The sequence below is a fragment of the Tribolium castaneum genome, chromosome 2 (assembly GCF_031307605.1).
Source record: "Tribolium castaneum strain GA2 chromosome 2, icTriCast1.1, whole genome shotgun sequence".
Classification (NCBI taxonomy): Eukaryota; Metazoa; Arthropoda; class Insecta; order Coleoptera; family Tenebrionidae; genus Tribolium; species Tribolium castaneum.
This window is the reverse complement of record NC_087395.1, coordinates 22,227,402-22,244,684: the sequence shown is the minus strand read 5'-3', so window position 1 is coordinate 22,244,684 and position 17,283 is coordinate 22,227,402. Positions and strand designations below refer to the sequence as shown.

Here is a 17,283-nt window from a genome sequence, read left to right as displayed (position 1 = left end):
TTGAAATGATGACAGCACAGCTGCAACACCGCAGTCAGTAACATCAGTAACGTTTGAGGTTATCTTCTTCTTCTTGATGGCCTCAACCAAGATACCTAAAACATATGGTATACCGACTGCCTATCTTTCCTTAATAAAAAAATTGGTCAAAAAACTTATATTTTGGTCAAGCACATTAAATTTTGTGTAACGTCAAACTAAAACAAAGGTTATGTTATTTTGGAGTTATAAGATTAGAAGGAAGCGAAGGAAGTAATAACGTTTGACGTTATATATTTATTACGATTATTAATACAGACGACAGTTTGTTAGATTTTCTGTTATTTGATGTTATGATTTAATTGATCTGGTACGTATTGTGTATAAATTTTACAAATATAGTAAATGTCTAAAAAACTATCGCTTCCAGATAAAAATGGATACAAAAAAGTACGGAGTCAGCTTATCGGCTCTAAAAAGTTTACAAGATTTCCAGCGTTCGCTCTTGAATAAGAAACGAAAAAAATTAATTAGAATGCCTTTTGCAGTTGAATGTTTGTTTTCCATCAATGATGAAGAACCGTATCGTTGCGGTATAGTAGCAGACTCGGGACTTGTGTCTTCTGAAGTATTTGGTGTGATTTATTTGAAAAATCGGGTTGCATCCAGTACTGAAACTAATACTACTGTGGTATTTGAGGGTAAAGGGCCATTACGTTTATTTCAGAAAATGTCTATACGATTTGATAGTAAAGACGACAAGGATGCTTTTATGACCAGCATTCAAAATGTTCTAAGGTAAGTACAACCAAAAACCGAACATAAGTTTCATTTTCTCATGGTTTTATTTTTGTAGCTCGGATTCAGATAGTGGCAGTTCAAGTAGTGGCGATAGTGTATTACAGTAGTGTATTATTTGTTATACATTGATTTGGCTGAATAAATAATTTTTTGTATTCATAGCTCAAAAGAAATTTATTTTCTCGAACTCGTTAGGACATTAGGTAAACTATTTATATAATTCTAATTTATTAATAAATAGTTTTTACATCAATTTTCCTCTCGGAAAAATATATCAATTTTCGTTTAAAATCTACATGAGTTTGTATAGCATACGTTCTACCTAATAAAAAATAACACAGAATTTCTAATATTTTAACTGTTGTGCTGAACGGGTTCATAAGCCATATAATCTTGTCCGGATTTGTTTGGACGAAACCGTGTTCATTTTTGTGCTCAAGTGGCCCAATAGAAAAACAGGGCAAAAAGCGAATTTTAACTTTTAACAAAGGTACCTTGAAAAACGGGGTAGATCTGATAAAAAATGGTGTGTGCCGAACAAGCCCATATAGTTTTGCTTTTCTTAAACATACCTTTGAAAACAAGGTCAAAATGCTTAAAAGGTGTTGTGTGCTGAAGGGGCCTTTATAGTAGTAATTTGTTTCGGTGATTTATGATCGATGCGAACCCTTAAGAAAATAAGTTAATGATTCAAGTGAATTTAAGATGGAAAAGGGCAGTTTTGGGCAAAAGCCGGTGATAAGACTATCAGAGCAAATAGCAACGTCACTCAAATCAAGTCCCAAATCTCTCATGTTTACCTTGTGTTCGCTATCTCAAGTATTATTACAGAAAGTGCATAATGTGTTTGTCAGCAAATCAACGCACAAAAAACTGTGTTTCTAATAATATAATAATTTTATAATAACTGTGACATGCAAGGAATTATTATTATGAATTAAATGGCAACAACTCGTTATACTGTAAGAACGTTGGACTTTTTCAAGGTAATGCTAATTCATTGTTTTAGTTACAATCGAAAGAATTCCAAATCTGCATTTGCAATAAATTATTGTTGTCAGATGTCCAATTCATGTAATCACAAATGTATTTTTATTGCGCTTCAGAATGATTAACGTAATAAAAAATAACTATACGCAATTAGCGGAATTAATCTTTTTCATAATTTCGCGCAATGACTTGAACAAAAGTTTAACTTTTTTCTACTCTGCCTTTACAAAGAAAAACATTGTGAAAACGAAACAGGTGTCACAAAGATGCATTATGGAACGCATGACATATTCTAAGGTTGGCGAGAGAGAACATTATGCTTGTAAATAGTCAGTATTAATACAGGACAGATGAGCAGTGTGAGGAAATTTTATGGGGTGGTCATGAGGCCACAACCGATCAGCCGACTCGTCGTAGCGCTCTCGCGATGTTCATATTTATCGATGAAATGGTCCGCTACAGCGTGTGCATTGGCGTAGTTTACTTGGGGTTTATACAATGTTACCGGTCACTTACAAAAATCTAATTAAAACATAAATATTATTGTTTTATTATAATTACGGAGTACCCAAGAAAAATTGTGGCAATAAAATAGTCGCTAATTTATTATGACTGGGGTATATTTGTTGAGATTATTTTCTGAACCAATTTTAAAATAGTCGCTAATATCAGCTTCTGATTGGCTAGTTCAAACCCTGACGAGGCACCAAATTTGACATAATCGTTAAAAAATAACTTCATCATTTCCTCAATCTTACATGGACACCAATGAAGATGTTCAATACAGGGGAGCGTAAGTCACTATTACATTTTGAAAATGTTGCGTTTTAATTCAGTGGAAATTAAAATTAAAATCTAAATAAAAATATTTTAATAATTTTCTCTGAGAAATACGCTTGAATAACTGTGATTGTTTCTAAATTCTCGAAAAATATCTTTGAATTTCAAAAAAGATCTTTCTACATCACAGCTGGTTACAGGAGTAAATAAAAAGTTTGGTGCTAATGCAAAATATGTCGAAGGTGGTACATTATTCGCTATTTGTTTTAAAACTAAAAAATCGGGATTTCTAGTAACTGCGTCAATTTTTGCATTAAATTTATCTTGTATGGTAGCGCTCAGCTCCGTTTGCGTGTGCGTCATCTGACATTTCTGTCACTACGTTTACATAGCAGGGGCATAGCGGTGACAATCTATCAAATATTTTTTGAGGTTACGAAGTGTTTAAATTATGAGTTGTTACAAAAAATACAGATTCACAAAACAAGAACTAATAAACGCAGAATCAAAAACCTAACGAAACGCAAATCACAAAACACAATAAACGAACAGAAAATACTTGCGATTAACACCGATAACACTTTCGACAACCATGCGATGACGTCTATAATTTACTGTCAATGTCAGTTTGACAAATTCGTGACACTTGATGGTGTTGTCGAAGTGCATATGTAAATTAATGTTCAAGGATACCACCCTTAGATACCCCTTAGTTGTTTAAATTTGCATTGTTTTTGATAATTTTTTTACAGCTTTGTGTTGGTAATGAAAAAATGAAATTGATGACGCACACGCAAACCGAGCTGACCGCCACTATAATGACCATTCTACAGATTTTAACTCTATCAACGTAGGCTCAAATTTCTCAACTGTAATGGATAATTTTAAATTTTACGTTTCTAGAAACTTGATCGTAGTTGGAATATTTAAAAAATTGTTTTCAATAAAATTAAGTTGAGAAACTAAATTTGTGGTTAAAACTAAAGTTTTACATTGTTTAATGCTTTGTGCATCGTCGTTTAAAGCAATAAACAAATGATTTTAATTGATTAAAATTTTTAGAAATTTGCTTCTAACCAAGTAACCCACCAGCGTGTAACTACAATTGTTGATTCGTCAGAAACGTTACGATTTGTATATTTTTTTAAAAAGGACTTTAAAGAAGGATTATTTAGTTATCTACAAAATGTGCTCGAGGTGAAATCGCAGCGTATTTCCCTTTGAAACGTGGTGTGGTTGAAAACATTTCAAGGGCTAAAAATGGTAAATAGATAAAAAAATATTAACGTCACACCAAAGAATACTTTTGAAATGAATTACAATTTCGTAATTTAGTTCTACTGGGTCACTTTTACGCTTTTTAAATAAGTACATGAGATAAAAATGTTCTTTTGACTTTTTAGATATTATTAAAATTAACAGAGAGTTAGGGCGTTTAAAAGTAAAGGTATATTATTAATAGATAAGTGACATTAATTATTTTTTAATTATTTACAAATTACGATTTTTAGCTCTCGAAATGTTATCAAAGGCGATGAACACGCTTCAGAGCGCTTCAGAAATACGGTTCGGTTTCACCTCAGGCGCATTTTGCAGTAATTTTAAATTGCAATAACTTGGTGAGTCTTACAGATAATGAAATGATTCTTGCACCAAACATTTACTTCAAGTATTAGCTTTATTTCGTCTCGATTATGTGGGAGTCTATCTTTTAAATTAAAAAACTTTCTCGCATCTCGAAAATTTCACTACACAACTATGCAACGTTAGAAGAAAATGTATTTTTTTTTGTTTCCCTTTATCAAAACTCAACCTTGTTAAACTACGTATAAATCTGCATTTATTGAAAATTTGTTTGCAAAAAAAACGGAGTTTCTAGCTTTATCCAGAAGGAAGATATGAGTATGTAAACGCAAAATGTGTCCAATTTTAGGTGTTTGCAAATTTTTAGCTAAAACGTCTTTTCAGCCCCTTCGCGAGGGTTGAAACAAAAAATTCTTTGTCTAAACATTTTTTAATACTCTTTCCTAACTTATATCAACAATGCAAGCTGTTCCACAACATTTCGATTTAAAGGTTTATCTGACTGCAAGCGCGCGCCCATGCACTAACCTTCGCCCATAAAATTTCCTCACACTGCAGATGAGCGTTCAATTATCCACTCACCACTAAAAATACCGACAAATTTTAAGGAAATCATTCTAACGGTGTAACACTACCTCAATTTTTTTGCTCATACACTTATTTAAAATAAAAATAAAAAGAACTAGCAATAATACGAGTGATTCTTTTTTTGTTTATTTTCATAATTTCAATACAATACTACTTTCAAGAATATTGAGTCCACCGTTTGAAAATTTATACACTAAAAATCGCGATTTCTTATTACTTAAAATTGTAGATACCTAGTCTTATTAATAAATAAAACAATAGCAGTTTTGTGGGTTATAAATCTTACCATCTTACCCTACTTATTTAAAGCCTCCATTGTCACATAAATTTATGACGGCTCAAGTAAGCAGACCATAAACAGAAAACCAATAATTTCTAAAGTTAAAATGTTAAGTGGTTTTATACTTTTTACGTTGATTTCATAAATAATTATCGAAAGTATAAAAAACTAGAAACAGATTTTTCGACAATTACAATTTTTTTCATTATTTTTGAAGTTCATTAGCCACAACTTACAAAAAAAATTAAGCGTATCTAATGTCTCGCTAAATATGTTAAAGTTAGACATTTAATTATTTAAAAATTACGTACACAAACAATTAAGTAATACGTATTTATATTTATATTTAGATCATATGAAAGTTGTCCCGTCTTAGAAATTAGAAAAATGTTCTGCAATACTTTTTTTATCACTTTATTTTCGGGCGAGTCTTGTGATCTGACTTACGTAATAATAATAATTTTCTATTTGGCATTATTTTTTGTCCTTCGAGCCGGATATCAGCAGAAAAATTGAAAATTTTCTATCTGCTACAAACTTTTCAAAAGGTAAATACCGTAGAAAATAAAATAAAACGCCGACGATATACATTGTAAAAGGATTAATTACTGTAATTAAAGCAATTTTGTTGAATAAAGCGTAACTATATTTTGTGATATAACCATCAAAAGTTAAAAAATCATTCAAGTCAATAAAACTGACAATGTTGAATATAAATCAGCATGTTTCGCGATTAAACTAATGATTTATGGACGTAAATGTAGTCAGGTTTAGTACTGTCTAAAAATAAATTCTTTTTTGTACGATTTTTAATATGAACTATGAACAATATACTCCAGTTCCTTACTTGTGAGATTAAAAGGTCACGTTGGGTCAGGTCACAACCAAAAAAAGTAAAAAAAAAACTCGAGCACCGGGTGATCATGAATGACAACAGAATTGGCAACAGAATCAAAGGCATTTTCGTATTCAGGTGTTTGCAACACCGACTTGAAAAAGATTGTTTATGAATGATAAAGTGATGCCAACTGTTACAAAACTTGGGATCTTTTTGAGTTTCAATTTAAATTTGAAATTGTGTGGGTAATAGCCGGAAAAAGCTGACAAAGCAAAAATACCATTGTTTGTGTATATTTTTGTAAAATTGTTGCGTGCGGTTCGATGTCCTTGATAAGAGACTCTCCAACCGCAAATTAACGCAAAATAAAATGTTAATAATAATAGAAATGCACCGAGTGAGTCTGTATTGGCTCTTCTCCGACCTTTCCCCTCAACAAATGCAACAAAAACATAAATAAATAAACGTCACTAAGTACAAAAGTAATTAACTCCTTATCTAAATTATCTGTCCATTCATTTTTTCACGTACAGATTAAGAAAAAGGGACACTAATTTATTATCTCTATAAGTAGTATACTTACGCGTCATAGAGGAAAACATTTAAGAACAACCGAAAAGCATTCAAATATTTTCAAAAGCCTTAATTTTTTGTTCAAAAAAGTAAAATTAAGCACACGAAAATTTGGTTAAAAATCTTCAAAAATCAAGGCTCAAAAGGCCCTAAAAACAACACTATCACGACTTTTGCACATAAATGGCTTAAAAATGACTTAAAACTTAAAAAACCTCATAATCTTGTTCAAATTCCTCGACTTTTAAGGCTAAGGAATGATTATTGACTATATCTGAACTAAAACAGTCTATAGAACACAATTAAAAAAATAATAAAACTGTTGAAAATATGCATAAAATTTTTAAAAAATAATAGAAAAAACGATCAAAGTCAAATCGTTCGAACATCTACTAGAATAATAAGTCTTAGAAGCCCCTATTTCAGAACTTGGACATAAAAAATAAAAAAATGCTGAAATTCTAAAAAAGGTTTTCCATCTCCTCCTGCAGGCTTCATAATTCCGAACTGATAGATATTTCAGTTACAAACAGGATGATTTTTCTTTTGCAAAAAAGTGTAGATTGATAATAATATTTGTGATTTTCACTGAAATGTTTCCATTATACGAGGATCAACAGTTACAACGCACAAAACCACTCATGTTTTGTTGGTGGCGTAAATTACAGCTCAATGACTTATTAATTTATTAGCAGATTAATAGATGATAACTTTTAGAAGAGAAAGCGGCTCCCGACAAAGATTAAAATTTAAGATAGGCACAGGTAAGAGGCTCATTGAAATGTGAAATTATCTACGAAAAACATAATTCTTCAAATTTTATTGACCTGTGCAGATTGATATAGTCTACAATTTTACAGTTTTATGTAAAAACAAAGGTTTTATAAGTTTTTTTTAATCCTGGTAAGGTAAAATTTTGGAAAAATTTGAACCCACTTTTGTTGGTCGTTTTATAATGATTTGTATTACATACTTTTTGTTAATGTGTGCGTAAAAATAAATAGACGGATAACACGGATAAAAAGTTAATTATTTTTCAGATTAGTTAAGTTTATTTATTTGTGTTTTGCTGCAATAATTGCCGGGGGGAAAAGGCCGCGGAAGAGCCAATGCCAAATCATTCGGTGCGCTTCTGTTATTAATTCATTTGCTTTTGCTTTGATCTCCGGAGACAGTCTTGGCACCTCCTAAAAAATGGCAAGTTATAATGAAATTGTCGAGAAATCAGCCGAACCACCTGCTCGAAAGTGACCAGAGTTATTAAAGATTTTGCATTATCTTCAAGCTTGATTGGTTCTTGCTTAATGAACACTTTTTCCTGAAAAAAAAACATAGTTTTATTATTATTTTTGTTAAAATTTTTGTACTGTAATAATAAAACTCACCTGAAATTGAACTGGTTCTGTTTCGTCATCTCCCCCGTCCTGAAAAAGTGATTAAATAGGTCATGCCTTAGGTTATTTCACAATAATTTTTACATTAGTCTTGATGGGTTCCGCCACAATTTCTGGTACACGCGCTCGATGTAACTCACTTATCGAATCTCTAAAAGCATCAAATTTAAAACTTTCAAAAAATTAAGTGTACAACATGCCTTTTTAATTTTTTCGGGTTAACGTAAAGCTCTCTCATCTTGGGCGAGTATTTTTCCTTAATTTCTTGCTGTTTTTCCCTAAATTTTTGAAGTTTAAGCTCCCAATCATTTGTTATTGCTTTCTTAGTTTCTTTCTTAATGCTGTCTTTTTTCGGTACAATAAATGCTGATGGTATTTTACACGGAACATTAACAACTTTGTACTGATTGGTGGACGGAGGTCTTGAACTTTTGGTAAAAACTTTCCTCTGTAAAAATTTCTATCGACCAAAAAATAAAAAACTGTTAAAATCCCCCTTCACCTGTTCACTTCCACGCTCTTGATGTTTCCGCTGACTCAAACGAGAGGCCGATTTTTTTTGGGTTTTGCTGTTTTTCGAAACACTGGACATTTTGACGCAATAATTTTGACAAAACTTTGACTTTAGTGGCGATGCGATGAAAAAAAACTACAAACAATTCACCAAACAATGGAAACGGTAGAGTTGACAAAAATGGTGGATGCGCCGGGCGAGCTTTAGTAATTTTTTTGTACTTATTTTCACAGGTAATAGACAGGCACAGGACTGTTTAAATAGTAATTTTAAATAAAAAATAATTATTTTGTGGCAAAAGTTTTATTCATTAGTGTCTTCCAACAACCAATCAATTTTTTGGTAGAGTCACGAAAACTGTGCTGATTGCGAAAATTGAACTAGGAAAATTCGCTACCTTCTGGACTATAAACCCGGCGTCGCGCCCGCGATTATCTTATTTTGTTGACCTCTAGTCGTCGATCGCAAATATTTTTTACGAGCGGGGTCACCGAGTCTATCGTTGTAAACAAAACCTAAACATAAATAGTCGCGTTCGACTGTCATAACGTTATTGCCCGAAATGGAATGGAAAAAGTGTCGAAATTCGCCGGAGTCGACGCAGGCCAATTCCCAAACTCCGGACAAGTTAAAGTTAGTTGATCTGGCGCGGGCGGTCGGCCAACATCCTCCAGACGTTGCAAAACCGCGCGATTTCCTCACGAAAAAGTCTCACAATGGGCGTGAATTCGATTCTGGCGGCGTGCGTTTTTGCGAGTTTTACGGCGGCCGTTGTGGCCTTGCAATGTTACCAGTGCGGGCAGTACAACGACGGGGTGGGATCCATAACGCCCTGTATCAACGAGACGCATATGGAGCTGAAGGAGTGCCCCAGCCTCGACCACGTTTATTGCATTGTAAGCCTGCGGCGACTTCTTCACACTTTCATCACAGCAAAACTGACGGAGTTGGAAAAATTACCAAACAATTTTTTTCGTCATAAAACCACGCAAAAAAAATTTCTTGTCTTTTTTGCAAAATTTAAACAGATAAAAAATATAGTTTGAACCTGTGTTCCGCAGAAACCTCAGATATTTTGCTGAGTTAAAAGCAGAAATCGCAATTTTTTTTAAATTTGCATTCTTGGCTGATTTTGTTCGATTTGACTTAGATTTTACCAGAAATCGATTTTATGAAAACAAAGGGTTTAATTTATGTAAAAAATGGAAGAATATTTTTTAATTGTGTTCAATTTTTTAATAATTATTATTGGCCTTTTTATGTTAAATCAGTGTCAAATGAAAACGTGTTTCATTCAAGAGATTTACTTATCCATAGAGAAATCAGACGTTCTAATAAAAACTGCTCTTAACTGAAAAAAAGTTCAATTTATGCAAAAATGTGCTTGAAATTGGTTATTATGGCTTGTTTCGTTTAATCTGGATTTTTAAAAGAATTATTTACATTCTGTTGAATACATGCCAGAAATTGCAGGATTATTTAATAAACTCCCCTTATTTTAAGCGATGGAGAAAGTTGCAAAAATATGTTTTAAATTAAATTTTTCAATATGGTATTCGAATCGATTTAACATATTTTTTAATCAGAACCGCTTTTATTAAAAAAAAATAATAGCGTCCACACAACAATCTGTCTTTTTTCCTGTAGAGTGTAGAGTTAATTGCAAATATAAAAAATAGGACGTTTTGTACTGAAAGAAATTATTATTTATTTTAGTATTTCCTTTTTTTATTTTTTTAAATTGCTGTCAATTGAAAAATAATTTGTTTAATTTAAGCAAAATAAAGATATGAAAGCACTTATTTTGACTTGCTTTATTTATCAAATTTCTTTTTTCTAATTGTTTATATTCTTTAGAATACTTATTTAAGCGATGCCGGAAATTAAAAAATAATTTTTATTAAAAAAATAGTTTCTGTCCAACAATCTGGCTTTTTTCTATCGAATTAGGGCCAGATAACGCAAAATACGCCAATCTGTTAGAAAAATCCCTTATTTCAAAAATTGTGTTTCGACACAAAATATCACAAAGTTCTAAGCTTGTATTTTTTGCCATGTTTTCAATTTATGCAATTCATTTAATCTACCTTTTTATAATGTTTATATCCTGTTGGATATATGCCAGAAATTGCCGAATAATTTAATAAAAACTCCTCTTATTTAAAGCGATAAATAAAGTTTTAAAAATATGTTCCAAATTAAATTTTTCAGCTTATTTTGTTCAATTAGTATCGCTCCTACTTTCTGCCAAGAATTTATGACTTTTTTAATGCCAAATATCGTAAAAATAATAACTTATTTCATAGAAATTTTATCATTATCTATACAATAAATCGCAAAACCAACTCCAAGTTTGTATTTTTGGACAATAGTCTGTTTAACTTCTTATCTTATTTTTATTTTTTTGGCTCAACTGGCGAGCTTTTCTATAAAAAATGTTCTGTATTTTTTTGTATTTTTTCAGTCATTTTCATTGCTTCTGCAAAATGGAGAAATAATTTTTCAAAAATTGTTATAAAAAAACATTACGAGAAAAAAACAGTTTACTTGTAGCTTTGTATTATTTGAAATAATTTTAAAGTGAACAAATATAAAGTAAGAAAGGAATATAATTGTAGGTTTTTATAAAGAGTTATAATTTCAACGAATTAAGCAATTAGTTGCTCTACTAATTTTTATGTTACTAAATTTTTACGGGTGCTTGCGCCCCCTGAGTCGGCGCCCCTGCAGTTGCAATCGCCGCGTGAAGGGGGCAAAGATTACAGACAAATTTACACCAACTTGCAGCTGCGATAAATCATCTCGCGACAAAATTACCCTTATCTAGGTTTTTGAACGGAAAAATTTCAACAAACGATCCATCAATATCCGAACGGAACAATAGCGCTGGTTTAAACAAAGCCAATCAGAATTTTAATGAAAAAATATTTATTCAAATTTTGGAGGCGCAAAGTAATTAAATTAGCGCGATCCACCCCCGGTGTTTTCCCATCTGGTGAGTTTTTCCTAAAGACATAAAAATCGATCCGTGGAAATAAAATTGTTTATTAGCGAAAAGTTTTCAAGTCGCGCCCTTCGGGCTTTTTATTAAACGCTACATTCGGGAAACGGCGAATAAAAATTCGTTTACTATTATTAAGAAAAAATCTGTTTTTCCCTCGGATGAAATTTATCTCATTTTGTTCCAGACGAAAAGGGGATAATGTAAATATCATAAGGAGCGGCCTCAGCTGGTCCCACTCAATAACTCCGGCTTAACGCTGAAAAAACACTCTGTAGCATCGCTCCAAAAAATCTAATATGAAAAACGCTCCAGCTGAGTTATTTAATTTGCGACACTTTTACCGCATTTGTCTCCATTATTACGAGAAAATTTACTCGTGTTTCCGGATCTTGTCCAAGACCCTAATTCAGATTTTCAGCCTGAAAAACCAAACAAACGTCCGACAATTTTTCAAGTTTCGGGTTACAGGAATTAAGAGCTTTACCAACAAAGATGAGAAAAAATAGGCTTAATAGAACCGTGCACCTGTGACGCTTCCTGCGGGATATTCCATTTTTTCAGATAAACTCACTAAAATAACACTCTTAGCAAAATATCCAATTTCCTAACCGAAACAATCCTCTTATAGCTAATTAATATTAAAAAGAACGCATCCAGCGATTAAATTGTCGTGTATAATAAAAGTCCCTATCGGAACTCTTTAATCATTCCTGACAGGTAATTTTGATCAAAAATTCGTTTCGAAACAAACGCGAATTGAAAATTTGTGCTTAATTAAAATCTTCAGCGTCAGTTATCACACAAAAGTCACGAACTTTGCAAGTTTCATGTCGGAATTAAGAGTTTTCCTGTAACGAATAAGAAAAGGAAAATAGACCTTTACACCTGTAATAAGTTTTTATTAATTCCTATCTAATTAAAGCGGCAATAATTTAACATCACCAAGAAGTTTTTCGGTTAGAATTTTATACCCAAGCAAATTTGTATTTTAGGACACAATTGGGGAAGTTAGTTGAAATTCTAATTTGTTTTTAACTTTCTTTTTCGACTTGTAATAAAGATGAAAACTTTTATTTTTATCCTGTGATGAAACCAAATAATGTATTGTGAAAAAAAGCATACACTTTTCGTAACAGTTTCAGAGAATTTACAAACTTTTTCTTATTTATTATCACAGAACAGTGCTACTAAAAGAGGAATTACACACTAAAACATCTCAGAATATACAATCTTACATAATATTACTTGTAATTTATTCAGATCCATATCCACGTTTAGGGGAGAAATTCGCAAAGGGAGAAGAGCAAAGTCTCCAAACCACAACTTTGCTTTACGCATAATTCTAGTTTCCCTCTGTATAATTTTTTATATTCAAACAAGGAAATGCATTAGCCTAAGAGCATGGTAAACTTAAAAAAATAAGAGAACATTAAATAAATATCAGTAACGAATTGCGAGTCTATTTACAGCTTTAGTGAATGTTCAAAAAACATTATTTATTATTAAAACTTTATGAAAGACCCAATATTACAGAGAAAATTTGTAAGGTATTTATTTTGGCAAAAGTAGTTTGTCTGAGTAAAAAGAATTACTGAAAAATTAATTTACTAAATTTAAATTCATTGAAATAAACTTAGCCAACATTTGACGAAACCAAGTTTTATTTGACAAAACCATGATTATTGTATTTCATATAATCAAAGTTTGTTTGAAACGTGTTTAACTCGACCGTATTTGTCACTCAAAAATCACTCTCTCTTGTTTGTGTTTAATTAACTTTAGGATTGGTTTACAGAAAACGGGTTAAAATGTAATCCATGACTAAACTAATTTGAATTGAATTACTTTGTATTGACAACGTCAAATTAATCGTGAATTATTAAAATTTGATCATAATTAATTCTGTAAACCGGCCCCAAATTTAATTTGAAAGCTCTCCTGGAAAAATGGAAACAATGAAGTTCGAATTAATATTTCACCCTTAAAAAGGGTATGCAAAAGCCATTTTTCAAGAGTCATGTCGTGAGCATTAAGAGCTTTATCAAGAAGGAAAAAAATGAGGTTTAATTCGTGACCCTTCCGGATGTCTCCAATTTAGCCAACAAACCACCAAAATAAAAACATTAAGATCAGGATTGGGAAATTATTTTATTCCGATTGTTGAAACCGAAATTCACCTTCTTTTATATTAAAAATTCGAAGTAGGTGTATGCAAATTACACGCTCAGAATTCTTTAGGAGCAAAATATTTAAATTTGTAAAGCTAAGTACACAAGAAAATTGTTTCAACCTCAACGTAAACTGAAATGTTATTTTTCAACCCAATTCCAAATAATTACTTGAAGACTCACATTGCAAAATGAAGCCAATATTTAAACGCTCTAATTTGAAATTTGCTCATAACCAGTCTTAAATTTTCGTCCTGAAAAAGCAAGCGCAATAAAGTGTGTGCAGAAAAAGACAGTGTGGTAAAATAGGTCAACACACTCGGGAAGGCTGCTGCGGAATAATATTCGTCGATTCTCCCGGCACTAAATTCCGCCTGAATTATTAAACTAACAATTATTAGGCAAGACGTTTCGGAATTTGCAAATTCCGTGTGAAAATTAGATTTTTACAAGGGCTATGCATAAAACAGGGCCAATATTATTGTTTCGCCGTTTGGGAAATAACTGGATCCCTGCGCTCGGCCTGAAGCCTCAATTTTTAATTAAGTCAGACCCTTTGCGGCACGGACGCCTCTGTAGCTGTTAATCAGCATTCAGTCCGAAACTTAGCTCGTTTTCAAACAATGCGCCACAATCTGAATAGGAATGCGTCCAAGATCCGCCCAACATATGATGTTAATTAACCTCCAACATCGCCGAGATTTTGTCCAGAATTTCCTTCTATTCTTATTTAAATGCGGGATCCCCCGGGACTCCACGCGAAAACTGTATGCTAATGCATACGTGTCGCAGGACCCGGCCGAAATTAGGGCCGTAAATACAGATATTCGAAGTCGTTAGAAATTAAAATGCGGAAAATAAGCGCGGGGATTCCCTCGGTGGCGCCAAAGCCGGAGCGGGCGAATTCAATTTACTCCAGATTTTTTTTAAGAGACTGATTTAATTCGGTGTTAGCTGGGTACAGCCAACGAAAAAATTCGCTACTGATTATTGCTGAATTTGGAAAAACAAAGTTTATAGAAGAAAAGTCGGGGGCTTTCAAGCTTAAAAGAGATTTCCAGTCAAACACTCCAAAGCACTCGCTCGGCGAAATTGGATAATCAATTTCGGGCCCTTCATGCTAAAAGGCACGAATGAATTTTTAATTCGTAGCTAGTCAGGTAAACAATCAATTTATTATTTTTCAAAGAACGGCTGTGTTTGATCCAAACTTGTGAGAGACGTAAAATAATGCCATATTTAGGACAAAGCCGGTACAATTAAACAATGAAATAAAAAATTTCACAAAAACAATTGCTTTTACCGAATAAAATTTAAAATATTGAAATATTAATTAACCGAAATTTTATTATTTCTGGTGTTATTCTACAACAAATGAGGTTTAAATAATGTTTTGAACAATAATACTTAAAATACCTACATTAAGGACCGGTTTATAGAAGCGTCAATAATTTAATCTCCAATTAAATGCGTGAATAACTGATCACGTGACCAAATTGAAGCTTTCTGGTTGGTCCATTCGCGTGGCTAAACTTTAACAACGATTTAAATTTTAACAGAGCTTTATAAGTATAAACCACCCGTTAAATATTAAAAATTTTATTTAATTAATTATTTATTTCATGAAATTAGTAAAAATTTTTAACGCATTTTTTGCAGAAAACAATATTTAAGCTCCACGTGTTTTAGAAAAATATTATTAATATTTATTAATTAGCAGGAAAATCAATTTAAAACCTAAACAGAAATTAATAAAGAAAAAACAAAAAACCCTTTATGGAATAATTTAGAAAAATAAAATCTTTTGTGTAAAATTCTCAATAACTCTTTTCTAATATTATTTCTTGATTTTATTTTATTTTTAATAGTTCGTTTTATTTTTTCAAGTTTTTTTTTACTTACCACTTACCAGAAAGATAAAGAAAGAAGCATACTTTCAAAAACAGTAAACGAAAATATTAGTTGTTATAAAAAAGTAGTCATTACTCAAAAACCAATGATACTCTAAATATAGCTATGGTGTCAATGTTATAGCACTTATAAAAATAGAATAGACCTGTCAGAGGAGATTTTTTTAAATTAATTCTGTGCGTTACTTTTTGTTCAGTTTAGATACAAACGACTAAGAGTTACAAATTGTTTTTTTAAGAACTGGGGCATTATTTTCTTGAGGAATGAAATATCGTAGTACCTGCGAAGCTAATATTTTAACATAATAAATAATAATAACGTGGAAATGGCACTGTTTCATTTATGGAAATGTAACCTCATTTTTCTTCTGCTCTTCTTCTACTTTTCATTGGAAATGACATTACATAAACAAAATATACGTACTAGAGGGTCAGTGACTTATTCACAGTTTAATTGTTACATTCTCGTGTAATAAAATGAATAATAATGTTGTCGCAAGAAATGTACGAAAATCGTACTTTTTTATTAATTGGGGAGTAAAGAAGATAATTTTTCTGGTTTTTGAGGTTTAATTGAGTCAGGGTTTAAAATTGGGGTCGTAAATTGCGTGACCATTCCGTAATCACTTTGTCTTCTCCCGAATAAAGGCATAATTAAGATTTGTGACCGAAAGGTCAGAGTGGCGACTTCCGCGCCCTTTCCGGCCATAAATCCCCCCAATTGCCCTTGAATCAGCCGTGGAAGAAATAATTTAAATAGCCACATGCAAAATGAATAAATAATTCCATGTCAGGTTTCATGGCAAGCAAATGTTTTAAAATTTCCATACACCTCTCACGAAAATTGAATATTGCATTATCACACGATTTACTGCTGCATTATGCATGCCAGAGCCGGACTAACCTCGGATTTCCCCACGGAGCGCCCCCCAAAAACGTGCGACAATAACAACAAAACTGAGATTTAAATGAAGCGAAAGCTCATGCATAATTTCAGTCACTCTGCTGAAAGCTTACAAAGTCAGATAACGCAAGTGGCGTCCTTTTGTTTCAGAAATATGTAAGCGAAGGATCTACGGTGCGGGACTGCGTCGAGAAGTGCACGGAAAAAGGTAAGTGGGGAGTTTTTCCGCTCACACCCTCGTCACACTCTTTTATATGATACAGTTTAACGAAAAAATCGCCCCCTCATTAATCCTCTCGAGCAAAAAGGCCATTATAAAACGCCACCGAACCGCAATTATTCTCTGTTCTGGCGTTCTTTATCCTTAAAGTTTACAAGTGGGCGCGGTAAACAAGAGAGGAGCGAAAAAACAGTCGCTTGTCGGACACAGGCGACATTATGATTGACACCGGCAATAAAACTCCGCTTTTAAAACAAATTCGCATTGTGGAAATATGACGGATGAAGTGGACTGTCACAGTACGGGGCAACTATCTTATTAATGGCTGCTTTAGTCTCAAACCCGGCTTGATTATTTTTTATTGGGAAATATGGGGCGCGCTTAAGTTTGCTAAGGAAAAGTTTAGCTTCGTCAGTGGCGGTTCGTGAGTTCAAAACTAGGTACAGTTTTTTTGCAGCCAACAGAAGTATGAACAAAAGGAACAAAAGCAAAATCTCGCTTATAAGCAAAATTCCATTTTAATAAAAAAAATTGAATGATCACAAATAATGTTACATTTTAATCTTTCGTTAAAAGCTCGTCTCATTCGTAAGAGACTACTAATATTTTTACAATAACTACGTAGATCATTAGTTCAAAATCACTATTTTTAACTTAAAGATTTTTAAGCAGAAACTAATTTTTCTCGCAAAATTTTGCTTAAATAAACCGATAAATTGTTAGTTATAAAAATCAAAAATGATATAACTTTCAGCC

The 17,283-nt window shown here is 32.4% G+C and overlaps 2 protein-coding genes and 1 non-coding gene across 3 annotated transcripts in view; 2 read left to right on the top strand and 1 right to left on the bottom strand.

The window, feature by feature from the left end:
- LOC103314276 (uncharacterized) lies at window positions 1–941 on the top strand. The gene is made up of 3 exons (XR_010332913.1): window positions 1–349; window positions 410–777; window positions 836–941. It is a non-coding gene; the product is annotated as an uncharacterized LOC103314276 (transcript).
- Window positions 942–6,108: 5,167 nt separating this feature from the next.
- Window positions 6,109–8,463, bottom strand: LOC103314275 (uncharacterized). The gene is made up of 6 exons (XM_008199834.3): window positions 8,310–8,463; window positions 8,008–8,267; window positions 7,892–7,958; window positions 7,799–7,837; window positions 7,651–7,731; window positions 6,109–7,600 (listed from the first exon to the last, which is right to left on the bottom strand). Exons 1-6 carry the CDS (start codon window positions 8,397–8,399, stop codon window positions 7,469–7,471), a joined length of 669 nt encoding a protein of 222 aa, XP_008198056.1. The 5' UTR covers window positions 8,400–8,463; the 3' UTR covers window positions 6,109–7,468.
- A 383-nt stretch (window positions 8,464–8,846) lies between these two features.
- Window positions 8,847–17,283, top strand: part of LOC103314274 (uncharacterized protein) — a 30,965-nt gene continuing 22,528 nt past the window's right edge. Inside the window, exons 1-2 of the mRNA XM_008199833.3 lie at window positions 8,847–9,217; window positions 16,458–16,515. Coding sequence (XP_008198055.1) covers window positions 9,038–9,217; window positions 16,458–16,515 — 238 coding nt within the window. The 5' untranslated portion in view covers window positions 8,847–9,037. The remainder of the gene's footprint in view (window positions 9,218–16,457; window positions 16,516–17,283) is intronic.

Excerpts from the sequence above, each read along its gene's own strand:
- LOC103314275 (XM_008199834.3), bottom strand. The coding sequence starts at position 8,399 with ATGTCCAGTGTTTCGAAAAACAGCAAAACCCAAAAAAAATCGGCCTCT. Across the intron at positions 8,268-8,309 it reads AAGAGCGTGGAAGTGAACAG|AAATTTTTACAGAGGAAAGT; the intron begins GTGAAGGGGGAT and ends TTTGGTCGATAG. Across the intron at positions 7,601-7,650 it reads CTCTGGTCACTTTCGAGCAG|GAGGTGCCAAGACTGTCTCC; the intron begins GTGGTTCGGCTG and ends GCCATTTTTTAG.